Source organism: Rhinopithecus bieti, unplaced genomic scaffold, assembly GCF_001698545.2.
Source record: "Rhinopithecus bieti isolate Rb0 unplaced genomic scaffold, ASM169854v2 scaffold_51907, whole genome shotgun sequence".
Lineage (NCBI taxonomy): Eukaryota > Metazoa > Chordata > Mammalia > Primates > Cercopithecidae > Rhinopithecus > Rhinopithecus bieti.
The window spans coordinates 201,731-216,494 of NW_016820817.1; the positions used below are offsets into that span (position 1 = coordinate 201,731).

General features: G+C 39.4%; 1 protein-coding gene across 1 annotated transcript in view; it reads left to right on the forward strand.

The window, feature by feature from the left end:
• CHST9 (carbohydrate sulfotransferase 9) overlaps positions 1 to 2,222 on the forward strand; it is a 156,970-nt gene extending 154,748 nt beyond the window's left edge. Inside the window, exon 5 of the mRNA XM_017859971.1 lies at positions 506 to 2,222. Within this exon, the coding sequence (XP_017715460.1) occupies positions 506 to 1,597 (1,092 nt within the window). The 3' untranslated portion in view covers positions 1,598 to 2,222. The remainder of the gene's footprint in view (positions 1 to 505) is intronic.
• Positions 2,223 to 14,764: the final 12,542 nt, after the last annotated feature.

The following is a 14,764-nucleotide window of genomic DNA, read 5'->3' on the forward strand; positions in this document are numbered from 1 at the left end:
CACAATTATATATATAAATATATATATATATAATTGTAACTGCCACAATTTTAAGTTGTAATTTATGATTTTGAACTATTCTGTGCATTACAGAGCGCTCCCTAAAAACAACAAAAGTTTCAATCTCAAAACATCTCCAGTTTGTATCTACATTCAGGTGCACAAACTAAAACAGTACTTGAAGATGATATACTTATTAATATCCCAAAAGTCATAGATGCCCAGAATGGTTGAGTTACATTCTATTGCATTACAGGTAAAGCCAGAACAAAAATACAGGGTTCTTTCCTCTCTATCCTGTAGATGCCATTTCTCATTGCTGCATTTTCTGTGAAGAAGCTCACTACAAAATGTATATTCAGCATGCCTTGCTAAATTGTTCTGGCAGCTTATATGAAATATGCTCTCCTCGATAGTATTTTTAAACAAATATGTTAAGTTCCTTATCTAGTATACCCACACTTGTGACTGTGCTTTCAACATTTCTCCTTCTTTATTTTAACAGAACCCCAAGTTTCACATGCCTGAGGATGTAAGAGAAAAAAAGGAAAATCTTCTACTCAATTCTGAGAGATCTACTAGGGTCTTAACAAAGACCAGTTATTCACAAGGAAGGGATCAAGCTTTAAGCAAGTCCACAGGGTCACCAACAGAGAAGTGGATTGAAAAACATCAAGGAGCTAAGACTGTTTTCAACAAGTTCAGCAACATGCATTGGCCAGTGGACATTCACCCTTTAAACAAAAGTTTAGTCAAAGATAACAAATGGAAGAAAACTGATGAGATCCAAGAGAAACGAAGGTCTTTCCTTCAGGAGTTTTGCAAGAAATATGGCAGGGTGAGTCGTCATCAGTCACATCTTTTTCATACAGTATCCAGAATCTATGTAGAAGATAAACACAAAATCTTATATTGCGAGGTACCTAAGGCTGGCTGTTCCAATTGGAAAAGAATTCTGATGGTACTAAATGGATTGGCTTCCTCTGCATACAACATCTCCCATGATGCTGTCCACTACGGGAAGCATTTGAAGAAGCTAGATAGCTTTGACCTAAAAGGGATATATACCCGCTTAAATACTTACACCAAAGCTGTGTTTGTTCGTGATCCCATGGAAAGATTAGTATCAGCCTTTAGGGACAAATTTGAACACCCCAATAGTTATTACCATCCAGTATTTGGAAAGGCAATTATCAAGAAATATCGACCAAATGCCTGTGAAGAAGCATTAATTAATGGATCCGGAGTCAGGTTCAAAGAGTTTATCCACTACTTGCTGGATTCCCACCGTCCAGTAGGAATGGACATTCACTGGGAAAAGGTCAGCAAACTCTGCTATCCATGTTTGATCAACTATGATTTTGTAGGGAAATTTGAAACTTTGGAAGAAGATGCCAATTACTTTTTACAGATGATCGGTGCTCCAAAGGAGCTGAAATTTCCCAACTTTAAGGATAGGCACTCTTCCGATGAAAGAACCAATGCTCAAGTAGTGAGACAGTATTTAAAGGATCTGACTAGAACTGAGAGACAATTAATCTATGACTTTTATTACTTGGACTATTTAATGTTTAATTATACAACTCCATTTTTGTAGTTTGCATTCATTTTCTAAAACCCTGTATATACTTAATGATGATGAGCTCAAATCAGCTACTGTAATTTTTCTATAATTCTCTGTATGAGAGAAATTTAACTAAGTGCAGTTGTCTTGATTTAATGTAGGTTTTAACCAAATAGTATGACACCAATTGGCACAAAGTTATAGGAAAATCACCCACAGGAGATGTAAACAACTTGAGTTGCTCTAAAATGTTTGGAAAAGAGCTGCTTTTGCATTATGAATTATATTGTTGAAGCAATAACCTAGCCAGCTGTTGCATTAGCTAAAGCAGCCTCTTGCAATGGTAGGAAAAAAGGATCTAAAATAGCGTGAGTGTATGTCTATATCCTGGAATTTATCGTCTAAAATGCATGAATATATTTTTAGCAGTCTGTGGCATATTAATCAAACTGTTGAATTGTTTTCTTACACCCTGGAAATCTATCAACTATAATGATAAATCCATTTTGAAGTGGTATTTTGGACTTAGGCATTTTACTTTAGATTGGAAGGCATGATGTGATTTACAATATGAGAATACAGCAGAAAACCAGATGAGGCTGTGGCTTTTATATTCAACAGCCAATAAAAAATGCACAACATGCTAAGATCAAAGCAACAAAAGCAACCTTTTCTTCCAGAAAACTTAAGGGAATTGATTCTGTTTTCTTTTGAGCCCTCCACAAAGAGACAAAATGAACACAAGCACTAAAGGTCTACATTTCTGAAGCAGGCAGTTGAGAAGCTTGAGTGTCTTCAGATATAAATGTGCTCCCAATTCTGGTTTAATTGGGCAGGGGGGGAAATTGTTTCAGGATGGAATAATCATCAAAAACAAAAGTTGCCATTCTGAATATGGAACTCAAACAATAACAAAGTTTTATAAGTATATTGTTTGAATCAAAGCATCGTGTGCATAGTTTTATATGTGGAATATACCCTAAGAATAGCTTTTGTTTTCAGTTTAATTATTCAGCTTAGGAATGACTTTTTAAAAACTAATATACCACTTCAAAGATAGGTTATGTTCTAGAGAATAAACATAAAAAGATCCCCTAGAAATGTATTTAATAGGCTTATGCATAAGCAAATTAAGGTATTTTCTTTTTAAGTTTAAATATTCTATACTAACAAAGTCAAATACCGTTGCATTCAAATATTAAATCAAAGTCCTTAGAAAAATAGGTCCATGTGTCACCCTTATGAACAGTTGTAATGCATTTTGGAATTTTTTCCCAAGGGATCGTAAATTAGATCGCTTGGGGAAAAAACGGGATCATTTTGGATGGGAACCATTTGGATGGGAAACCTACTTTAATTGGTCGACTATTACCCTGAGTTAAGAAAATCACAAGTCTTTCAAACCCTGCTTAAATGCTTTTCCTGAACATCTTCCTCTTCCTAAGCTATCATTTTTTTCTTATCAGTAATTATTCAGTAATGGCTTTCAAAGAACAGTAGGTATTAATATTTGAATGTTAATAGACCAAGATAGTTACAGTCATACTTATTTCATTTTGATTTTCTATTTCATGGCTGAGTATTCATGAATTGCTTCACTCCTTACACACACCTGCCGTGTCCCATCTGTGTCTCCTAAGGAGTGAGTAAACTGCAATGGGCTGAGAGATCATAAGTATTAAACCTTCTAATCCAACCTTTTACTACTTTTCCATGCCATTAACTCTTGCCTCTAGACCATACACTTAAGCTGTGCTCTCAGTTTTTAAGAAGTTTTATTCTGGAGTAATCTAAATTACATAATTTAAAATTTTGCTACACCATGAAGAGTAGATTCCTTGTAATTTAGGGAAATTGAAATTATCTTTTTATGGAGAGACAAAATGCAAAATATTCCAGAAGCCTAAAATTTTATTCCTAAGCAACACAAAACTTGCTTTATATGAAACCTGCTATAAAGAATAAAGGCAATTTCCTCAAAGGTATTCCTAAAACTATATAAGGAACAAACAAAGAACTTTTCATAGCTTTAGAAAGAAAAAGTAGTAACAACAGTCCTACCTCTCTTATTGGCATTTGGAATGCATTGGGCAGGGTAGAATGCATAACTATGTAACTGTTTGGCTTTGATGATGGAGAGGAGGGATGAGTGGAAGAAAATGATACCCAGCGTTCTCTACGGAAAGCTGTTATGTACCTTTTGCTGTATATGTTCCTTTCCTGACCCTTTCCAACAAGCCCATGTCACCATGGGTCATTCTTTTCCTAAATGGGCTCTCTGATGCCAAGTGATACTCTGTGTAGTTACAAGTTCCAGAAACCATGCATGTTTTTGCCAAGTAAGAACAAACTTTTTACATAACTGCTCTTCATTTTAGATGAGTTATTTTCATGTTAGGACCAAAGAAGCCAGTCATCATCCTGGATTACTTGTGAGTTTAAAACCCAACTCCATTTTTCTCTCCTGACTTATGTGGCTTTGCAGACCAGCTCACATTCACCTTTGTCATTTCTGCCTGTGCATAAATCCAGGTGGGAACACCACTGTTCTTTAGAACCATCACAATTTCATGAATTTACTTCCTAAAGGCAAGTGACCAAATCCAGACTCATCTTCCAGATGTCCAAAGTTCGCATTTTAACGTTAGGTGCAATTGTAAGTCCTCCAATTGAACCCTAAGGATCCTCCTGTTTGTTTTTATAGGCTGCAGTAACACAATGGGCAGGCCCCTTTGCTCTGTTATTCCCGTCTGGAATTACTATCAGGGTAACGAGTTGGCAATTAAATCCAAAACCACAGTTATGTAACCTGTAAAGTATCTATAGATGTGCAATATTGATGTGATTGTACCCAGAAACTGCCATAAACTTCAATGGAAACGTATGAAGAGGACATTTTCTCCAACGTTTGGAAATATCTATGAATTCAATGGAACTGTGAGGCCACTTGCTAGATGTCTATAAACATTCTCTAGCAGAAAATAATAATAATAATAATATTAGGGAATTAGTAGTTCCAATTCAAGAACTACTTGTATGTCATGTTTAATTAGAAAGAGGAAAAATATTTTTACATTTTATTCATGTATTATTATTCTTATCTCCTAAAATGTATAGTGTTTAGCAGAAGGAATATACAAGAAGATACAGAGAATTTTGAATATTAGAGTGCCCTTTGAAAAGATCACTTGCTGAATTAATAGAATTTGGGATTAGGCTAGGACTACAGTAAATGTCTCCCTCCTGTTCATTCTCATATGGCCTCGCAGGGCATCCCATTCTCTAGGCCTTCATGGGGCGTGGTGAAGCAGAAGTTTTGCTCAGGGCTAACCCTCCCAAGATCTCTGATACTTGAAAAAGGATTGGCCAAAGGCATTTAATTATAGCTCAACTACCTGAGAACCTTAGGCCAAGGCTAATTAAATTTAGTCCTACCTTTAGGCTCATACCTTCTTAATCTCAATCATGATCATTATACAGTAATTGTATGCATGATCCTAGCTAACTTTTATTCAATACTTACTGAGTGTCAGGCACTCTTCAAGTAGTTTACATGCATTGATTTAATCTCCATAGCCAGTCTAACATAGGTGCTACTTTGTAGCCCTCTCCCTTCCCATCTATCATAAAGGAAAGTAAAGCAGACTATAGCTGAGTAACTTGCCTAAAGAGACACGGATGATAAGTAGGTCAGAAGCCAGGATGAAGCCAAGCAGCAAATGCCACCACCAAACTCTTTGTTTAGAATACTACAAACAAATATTTACTTTTCCTTTCTGTTACCTCTGTCAGGATAGGTAGAGGCAAAAACAATATATTGGAATCCTGAAATTTTTTCCATACAAATATGGGTGTGTGTGTGTGTGTGTGTATTTAGCTAGTTAGTTATCACATTTCAAATCAGCTTATTTCTTTATTCCTGCTGAGTTAAACTGACAGGTTCAAAGATTTTGGAAGAAATTAGGTTTCCTCCCCACAACTTTTTTTTTAATCCTTAGTTAATCATGGGACACAATGTTTTTAAGAAGAAAAAAAGTCCCTGGAACAAGTTTAGCCTTACGAAAAGAAAATATCATTTCCTTGACAAGAAATTACAGACAGCTACATGAGCGGTCAAGGATAAGCAGAATCTAAGAGGAAGAAAGTTCAGGCAAACTTTCCCCACGTAGGCCCCTGATAGCCGCTGCAGATGGTCATGGTTCAGCAAGCTAGTCACACACAGTGAGAACCACTCCTGCTAGAAACAGAGCAACTGTGCATTGTCCCCGTCTTCCTGAGTCTCCATCCCTAGTACTAGTTTGTAGTCAGATTACCCTGAACCTACACGGGAAGACTGCAGAAAAGAATAGTTGACTTAAACCAACTGAAAAACACCGCAAAACCAGGTGAAAATAAATAAGCTCTTGCTAGAAGATGGCAGACTTTTCCCAGGCCTGTGGACATTACCTGAGGAAGGCCAGGTCTGGGGAGTTCAACAGAACATTGCCTCATATCATTTCATTCTCGGAATTTCCTAGTCAGTCACATCTTAATTTTTCACCAGGATCATATGCTTCCAGGCAAAAGTATTTAAATCCATTTAAGCAGTCATCTTTTTCCATCCCTAAACCTCTCCTCAAGTCTCACACTATATTTGGAATGCTCCTCTCTCTATATATCTGGACGTTCATCTCTTGTTAACTCACCAAGGAATCTCCTGAGATTACTCAATTTCGAAATCTCATCTCTTTATGAGTTCACTGATAGATAGATAGAAAAAGACAACATGGTTTTCCCCTGGTGTAACATGCATCAGATTATTCTCTTACCAATAAATGCAGGCATCCCTTTCCTCAGTTTTTTTTTTTTTTGGTCAGGGAGGTTCATTAATTTATTTGTTCATGTGCTATTTATCTCACTTTGTATGAATATAAAATATCTGTTGTTGTATTTGTAATGTCTTAGGTCTTCCAAGAGGAAAGGAACTGTGTCTGTTGAATTCACTTTGTACCATGTCTAGCAAAGCACTCAGTTGAAAGCGTTACTTTAACAGATGCTTTTGATGCTGTTGTTTAAAGGTTCCTGTACAACTTCTTTTAGTGTAGAACTTGTATAATTCTGCCTGTGACATTCAGGCATCTCTAGGACCAGAGGATCTGAAAGGAAGGTGCTAGAGCAGGGCAGCTGAGAGAAGGGAGCTGAGCCACACATCCTTTCTACACTAATAGTCATCTCTTGACCTGAAGGATAGTTGCAGACACTGCAATCTTTTACATTTCTAAGAAGAGGCAATTGCTTGATTGTTTGGGGAAGAAAATGTTGAAAAAAAAAAACCGCATGATTCTGATCAATATAAGAGCCATTTACTGAGGATCTACTCAGTAGCAGACACTGCAAAAATACTTTACATGCATTCATTTAAAGACATGAAGAGTAAGTCTAATTGTTTCCAAAATAACTTTCAAAATAATCAGCTGAGTATTTTCCACGTATCGTTTCATGAATGAGAAAACTGAGTATCAAAGAGTTTTAATAATTGTCTCTCTGGCTCCAAAGCTGAGACCACACATTGGCAGCCCATGGGGTAGATCTGGCTACAGATATGTTTGGTTTGGCTGATAGTGCATTTTACTTAACATCTGAATTAGTTGCCAACATTGGGCCTCATTAATGACAGGGGATTTGTTGCCCTACATTCTATATGCCCACCTGAAAACAGTTGGACAGAGGCAAGGTCAGTCCCTTTAGATGAGGTTGGAGATCTCTTAGTTGTTCACACTTTTCACTAATCCGCCATCACTCATTCACCTTACTTGCCTGGCCCCTAAGCATCTCACTTTTCAAGTCCTGCTCTGAAGTGTGTATTCCTACCTCCGCCAAGCTTCCAAAGGAAATCAACTCCTGAACATTCTCCTTGACCCTATTTGTGTTGTGCAGGTAGTGAGGTATCCCTTTCTGGGTTTCCATCTCCTTGCTCACAATGCTGCTTGCCCTTTGGTCCTATATCCAGTGGGATCTCCAAACAGTATTTCATTGTTTGGGGAAGTCTCTTATGACCAATGACAAAGGTGTTGGGAGAAATCCAGTACCTTTTTTTTGGCATCTTTCTGTCGTAGCCACTGGGTCCCCTGGCAACAACATTCCTTCCCACCTCCTTCTGCAGAGATGAGTCATTCTCTCAGGCTCTTGGAGCTCTAGTATCTAGGGACAGAAACTGGCTCCCACTGCTGCCTCTAGACTGCTATTCTATAACCGTCATCCAAAAATCTCTTCTGTTTTGCAGGTGTACCCACTTCCTCAACTCTGAAAATTACCTGCTTCCCAGCCTTCTCTGAGGATTCTTCTTTCTGATTTATAACATGCCTCTCCACCCCACTTCCTGCTATTATCTGGGTGATTGTAGAACCCCCAGTAACATTCTACTCTCTTTGCTTCTTAATGCTCTGATGACCTCCTCCTCCTCCTCCTCCTCCTCCTCCCAATTCTATACTTAGAGAGCTGGAGAAAACAGGAGAAAGGATAACTATGACTTTTGTCCTCAAATACCAGTAAAACTTTAGTAAAATACACAGTATCTCATTTTATGCATTCATTTGCTGAAAATGTTTCCAAAGTTTAGAAAATGATTTTGGATGTACTGTATAATAAATAAAATGCACTCAGAATGCTAGAGTATCTACCAATTTAAAAGAACAATATGATTAGTCTGACTGTAATTATCCTTAAGAAAAAATAAGCCTTGATTTAACTTATCAATTTCTGAAAAAATAGTGTATGGACCACCTGTATCAGAATTAACCTACTTTTTATTAAAAATAGATTCCCAGACCCCATCCAAGATATACAGAATTGAAATCTCTATGAAAACCACTTGGAAATTTCCTTTTTAATAATCTCTTGGGGTGCTTCTTATAGACAGCAGAGTCTGAACCTCATGTGTGTGTGAATTTTTTAAGTCCTGATTGATTATAAGGGATAAAACCTGCTCTTTTCATTCTGTCACTGTGTTGAAAAGTTAACAACTCTCAGCTCAGAGAATTATCAGCGGGTGTTGGTACCAAAGTCCTCTGTGGGATTTTGACCAGCACTGAAGCAGAAACTTGGCGTCCCAAGCCTGCCAAGTGCAAGAACTAGAGCTGAAATGATGAAGTGAGTGATGGGGACAGCACTGGGCACTGCCCAAACTTTTTGAAAACTTTCACAATGAAATGGGGAAATGGAAACTTTCCTCTGTTTGAAATACAAAAGACAAATGTGTACTGAAGGCAATTTTGGCAACTCAACTTCACATTGAACAAGTGAAGACAATATGAGTTTCTCCAATAAAAAATAAAAAGCTGTTTTCAAATTGACCTAAGATGATTGAAAATGGAAAATATTTGCTATTTGGGTTATTAGTTTGAGAACAAGTGCCCCAGGAAATATTCTGCAATTTAATTTAAATGGTTAGAATGTACATTTTCTTAAACTTCATTTAAGGATTTGTCTCCTTTTGCCTTTCTACTATGTTGAACCATATGACATTGCCAACATTTGACTGACTGACATACAAACACAGCCCTTTCATATGGGTCCACTAACAGTTCTACTGCTACCTACCCAATTCTAGCCACATTGGCTCTCCTCAGAACTATTGGAAATAGCCTCTGAATAGAAGTCCTGCCTTTTTTTATTTCTTTCTTTAAAAATTACTTCTTTTCTCTTTGCTTTTTTCTTCTTTTGATATTTTTAATTGTGGCAAAATAACATAAAATTTTATCATCTTACCATTTTTTGGTATCCTTTTAATGAATATTTTCCCATCCCTCCCCATCTTACTTTTTTTGGTTTTTTTGTTTGTTTGTTTGTTTTTGAGACAGAGTTTCACTCTTGTCGCCCAGGCTGCAGTGCGGTGGCACCATCTCGGCTCACTGCAACCTCCACCTCCTGGATTCAAGCGATTCTCCTGTCTCAGTCTCCTGAGTAGCTGGGACTACAGGTGCCCACCACCACGCTCAGCTAATTTTTGTATTTTTAGTAGAGACGGAGTTTCACCACATTGGCCAGGATGGTCTCGATCTCTTGACCTCTTGATCCATCCTCCTCAGCCTCCCAAAGTGCTGGGATTGCAGGCATGAGACACCATGCCTGGCCACCATTTTTTCAGTGTACAGTTCAGCAGCATTAAGTGTGGTTGTGCAAGCATCACCACTATCCCGTCACATACCTTTCTTCCTTGTGAAAAATGGATACACTGCATCTATTAAACACCTCCACTTTTTGCCCTCCCCCAGCTCTGGCAACCACCATTCTACCTTTTGTCTCTGTGAATTTGATAACTTAAAATACCTCATATAAACGGAATCATACAGCATGTGTCTTTTCGGGACTGGCGTATTTCTCTTAGCCTAATGTCCTCAAGGTTCATCCATATTGAAGCATGTACCAGAATTTTTTTTCTTTTTAAGGCTGAATAGTATTCCATTCTCATGGCCTGGCCTCAGGCTCTCAAGACTATAACCCATTCCCAGCTTAGTCACCTGATACCTGCATCAAACCCACTATTATCCAGCCACATTGAACCATTACATTCTCTAAAAACATCTCTTGCTTTTTCCCCTATTTTGCTCACACTATTACACTGCCTGAAGTGTCCTTTATTTCTCTTTAAGGACCTTCACATGGGTGTCCCCTCCAAGAGTTGCCTGCCCCGCATGACCATCCCACATTCAGCTCGCTCTACCCTCTCTGCTTGGGGACTCTCTTCCACTCTCCTTGCTTTAACTTCACCATTAGGCTGATGGTTCTGAAATCTTTTTCTAGCCCATGTGTCCATCCAGAACTTCGAATCAGATTCCCAATTTCTTGTGGTACTACTTCATCTAGATGTCTCGCTGGAGCTTCCAAATCAACATGGCCAAAGCTGAACTCATCACCTAACCCCCAAACCTGCTTTCTCCTTATTTGGTGGCAACACCATCTATCTACTCCATCTCCTGAGTTAGGAATCTAGAAGTCAACCCCGATTTCTCCCTGAGCTGACTCCTCACAGCCAGAGAATTCAGAAAGCCCATTAACTTCACTGCTTGACTTTTTCTCAAGCTTCTGCTCTTCTCCCATCCACTCTGCTAATATCTAAGTTCAGATTCTCACCTTCTGCAGTCTACAACTCTACAATAATCTTGAACTTCTCTCCCACTCTCATTTCCCTCAATGCCATCCTCCACGCAGCTGCCCTTGTAATCACTTTAAAATGCAAACCCAATTCCAGTTCTGTTTCCCACTATACATTCTATATCCTGCACGATCTCGATTCTTTTCTAGGCGTATTTCTGGCTAATTTCTGCCTCCTGGCTTAATCTCCAACAACCTAGAATGGACATAATAGCCTAACATTGGATAGTTTTCTGCCTCCTGAGTCTACTCAGCTTCTCTGTCTATTGGGGCACCCATCTATCCCCCTTCACCTCCCCAACACTTCCTAATCCCTAAACTCTGCTCAGGGAGGCATTCCTCATCTCTGCCTGGCTCAGATGAGATGCTCTGCCCTGAGCACTATGAGTGATTGGGAACCAGGATTCTATGTAGGATGGTTAGGAGCCTGGGGCTTGTCATGAGTAAGAACCGGGTTTGAATTCCATATCCTCAACTTTCAAATGTTGGGACCTCTGAAATTGATTTAACTTCTCTCAGTGTCTGTTTTCTCATCTGAAAAATGAGGATAGAATACCTACCTAGTAAGGGTGGTATGGGAAATGCATGTAAAGTATTTAATAAGTGCTCAATAAAATAAAACTATTGATTTATCTCATAGCCTGTGCATATTTCTATCTCTGTGCTGAAAGAATTCTAATGATTTATGTATGTGTCTTGCTTAGTAGAATCAATTCCTTGAAAGTTAAAGTTTGTGTCTTGTTCATCCTTGTAACCCCAGAGAAGATACTAGTTAAGTATTTGTTGAAGAAATGAATGCAGCAACAAATCCAGCACACCGGTTCCTGCATTCATGTGGCACTCTGTCCTTCCCTTAAGGTACATTCTGACTTGTATTATAATACTATGATCATGTGTCTTATGTTTCCTGTTAGATTCTAAGTTATCTGAGGTCAGGAATCATGTCTTACTCAATAAATGTACATACATCAAATTAAATTTGAGGCTTTCAAATGTGGATTCTTCATAATCGAATTAATGGTTTAGAATAGCAGGCTTCCTAGCCAAACAAAGAAATGAATAAGTAAACTAAAAATCACTTTGTTCAATCATCTTCAACTCTTTTCTTTCCATTAGCACTATACCCTGACCATGATGAACTTTTATCTCCTCAAATAAGCCATGCTTTTCTCTGCCTCAGGGCCTTTCTATGGGCTGCTGTCTGAGTGTGGAATACTATCAGACAATCTAATACATCACTGTTTTCAGAAAAGCCTTTCCTGGTCCACAGATCAGGCTTATTCATTCATAGTTACATTCCCACTGCAAGATGAGATGGTTCTCTGGGTCAGGGAGTGTCTCTTAACGTTTCTTCTGTTTTTCTCAGCCCCAAGCGTGTAGTCAACATTCAGTAAACTCTGTTGACTGACTAAATAAAGTTCTGAGTTTCAGTCTTCCTCTTTTCTAAGACATTGGCAAATGCTAAACTGAAACAGATTACACAGGAGTTACTCTACCAGAATTTACTTAAGACTAAATTCCTAAAGACTGCATTACAGCAACAGAAGCCAAGACAGTATTAGTGCTTTGCGCTACAGCAGAAAAGATTGGGGAAAATTAAAAGGTGACCTCTATGTTGACCAAAAGCATTGGCTAGTGTAATTTAGCTTGGCATTAACGTGGTAGTGGAACTTGTCCAGTAATTGAAATGAGCAGGGGAAGGCTTGAGAACAACTATTCTGTTCACACAGTTGGTCAGCAGTCCATCTGGATCCAGAGCTCTGTCTTGCTGAACCCCTGAGGAGCAGTGTTTATTTCCAGTGTGGAGTCTGTAGAACAGGTACCCCTCCTTCTAGGCATTGCTTGCCTGTAGAGGCTTTGCCATCCTTCCTCACTCATGTAATCTACTGAACTTTGGTACACCCCTCCCCACAAAACTTAATGAGGCTCATCATGACTGATACCTTGTACTCATGACAATAGACAAAACCCCAACCAACCCTCCACTAATTCAAGTGATTTTATGAAGTCTATAAAATAGGACCTAATTTCTGATTTTCTATTCACTCAGCAGTGAATGAAAATAGTGTTTAATAGTTTAATAGAGTCTCATAAGTGGACCTTCTCCAGGTACCTTGCATAAGGTCACTTTGGGAGAAGAGGTAGACCACTGGCCCAATGGTCCTCAGCCATATGGACTATGATATGGTTTGGGTGTGTCCCCACCCAAATCTCATGTTGAATTATAGTTCCTATAGTCCCCACATATCATGGGAGGGACCCAATGGGAGGTAATTGAATCATGAGGGTGGTTATCTCCATGTTGTTCTTGTGATAATGCATGAGTTCTAACAAGATTTGATGGTTTCATAAGGGGCTTTTCTCCCCCTTCACCATGTACTTCTCCTTGCTGCCGCCATATGAAGAAGGACATGTTTGCTTCCCTTTCTGCCATAATTGTAAGTTTCTGGAGGCCTCCCCAGCCATGCTGAACTGTGAGTCAATTAAACCTCTTTCCATTATAAATTATCCAGTCTCAAGTATGTCTTTATTAGCAGCGTGAAAATGGCCTAATACAGTAAATTGGTACTGATAGAGTGAGGTGCTGCTGTAAGGATACCCAAAAATGTGGAAGCAACTTTGGAACTGGGTAACAGTCAGAGGCTGGAACAGTTTAGAGGATTCAGAAGAAGACAGGAAAATGTGAGAAAGTTTGGAACTTCCTGGAGACTTGGAGGGCTCAGAAGACCGGAAGATGTGGGAAACTTTGGAACTTCCTACAGATTTGTTGAATGGCTTTGACCAAAATGCTGATAGCAATATGGACAACAAAGTCCACACTGAGGTAGTCTCAGATGGAGATGAGGAATTCATTGGAAACTGGAGTATAGGTCATTCTTGCCATGCAAAAAGACTGGTAGCATTTTGGCCCTGACCTGGAGATCTGTGGAACTTTGAACTTGAGAGATGATTTAGGGTATCTCATGGAAGAAATTTCTAAGCAGCAAAGTGTACAAGAGGAAACAAAGCAGAAAAGTTTGGAAAATTTGCAGCTTGACAATGTGACAGAAGAGAAAACCCCATTTTCTGGGGAGAAATTCAAGCCAGCTGCAGAAATTTGCATAAGTAACAAGGAACCAAATGTTAATCACCAAGAAATGGGAAAAAAATGTACCCAGGGCCTGTCAGAGACGTCTTCTTCATGGCAGCCCCTCCCATTACAGGCCTGGAGTCCTGAGGGGAAAAATGGTTTGGGTTGATCCCAGGAACCCCCTGCTCTATGCAGCCTCAGGACATGATGTCCTGTATCCCAGCTGCTTCAGCTCCAGCCATGGCTAAAAGGGGCCAACATAGAGCTCAGGCTGTCACTTCAGAGGGTGCAAGCCCAAAGCCTCGGCAGCTTCCACATGGTGTTGAGCCTGTGGGTGCACACAAATCAAGAATTGAGGTTTGGGGACCTATGCCTAGATTTCAGAGTATGTATGGAAATGCCTGGATGTCCAGGCAGAAGTTTGCTGTAGTGGCAGACTCCTCAGGGAGAATATCTGCTAGGGCAGTGTGAAAGGGAAATGTGGGGTTGGATCCCTTACACAGAGTCCCCACTGGGGCACTGCCCGGTGGAGCTGTGAGAAGATGGCCACCATCATGCAGACCCCAGAATGGTAGATCCACTGACAGCTTGTACCATGCGCTTGGAAAAGCCACAGACACTCAAGGTCGGCCGATGAAAGCAGCTAAGAGAGGAGCTGTACCCTGCAAAGCCACAATGGTGGAGCTGCCCAAGGTCACTGGAGCCTAACTCTTGCATCAGCATGACATGGATGTAAGACAAGGAGTCAAAGGAGATCATTTTGGAACTTTAAGGTTTAATGACTGCCATACTGGATTTTGGACTTGCATGGGGTCTGTGTCCCTTTGTTTTGGCCAATTTCTCCCATTTGGAATGGATGTATTTACCCAATCCCTGTACCCTCACTGTATATAGGAAGTAACTAACTTGATTTTGATTTAACAGGCTTGTAAGTGGAAGGAACTTGCCTTGTCACAGATAAGACTTTGGACTTGGACTTTTGAGTTAATGCTGGAATG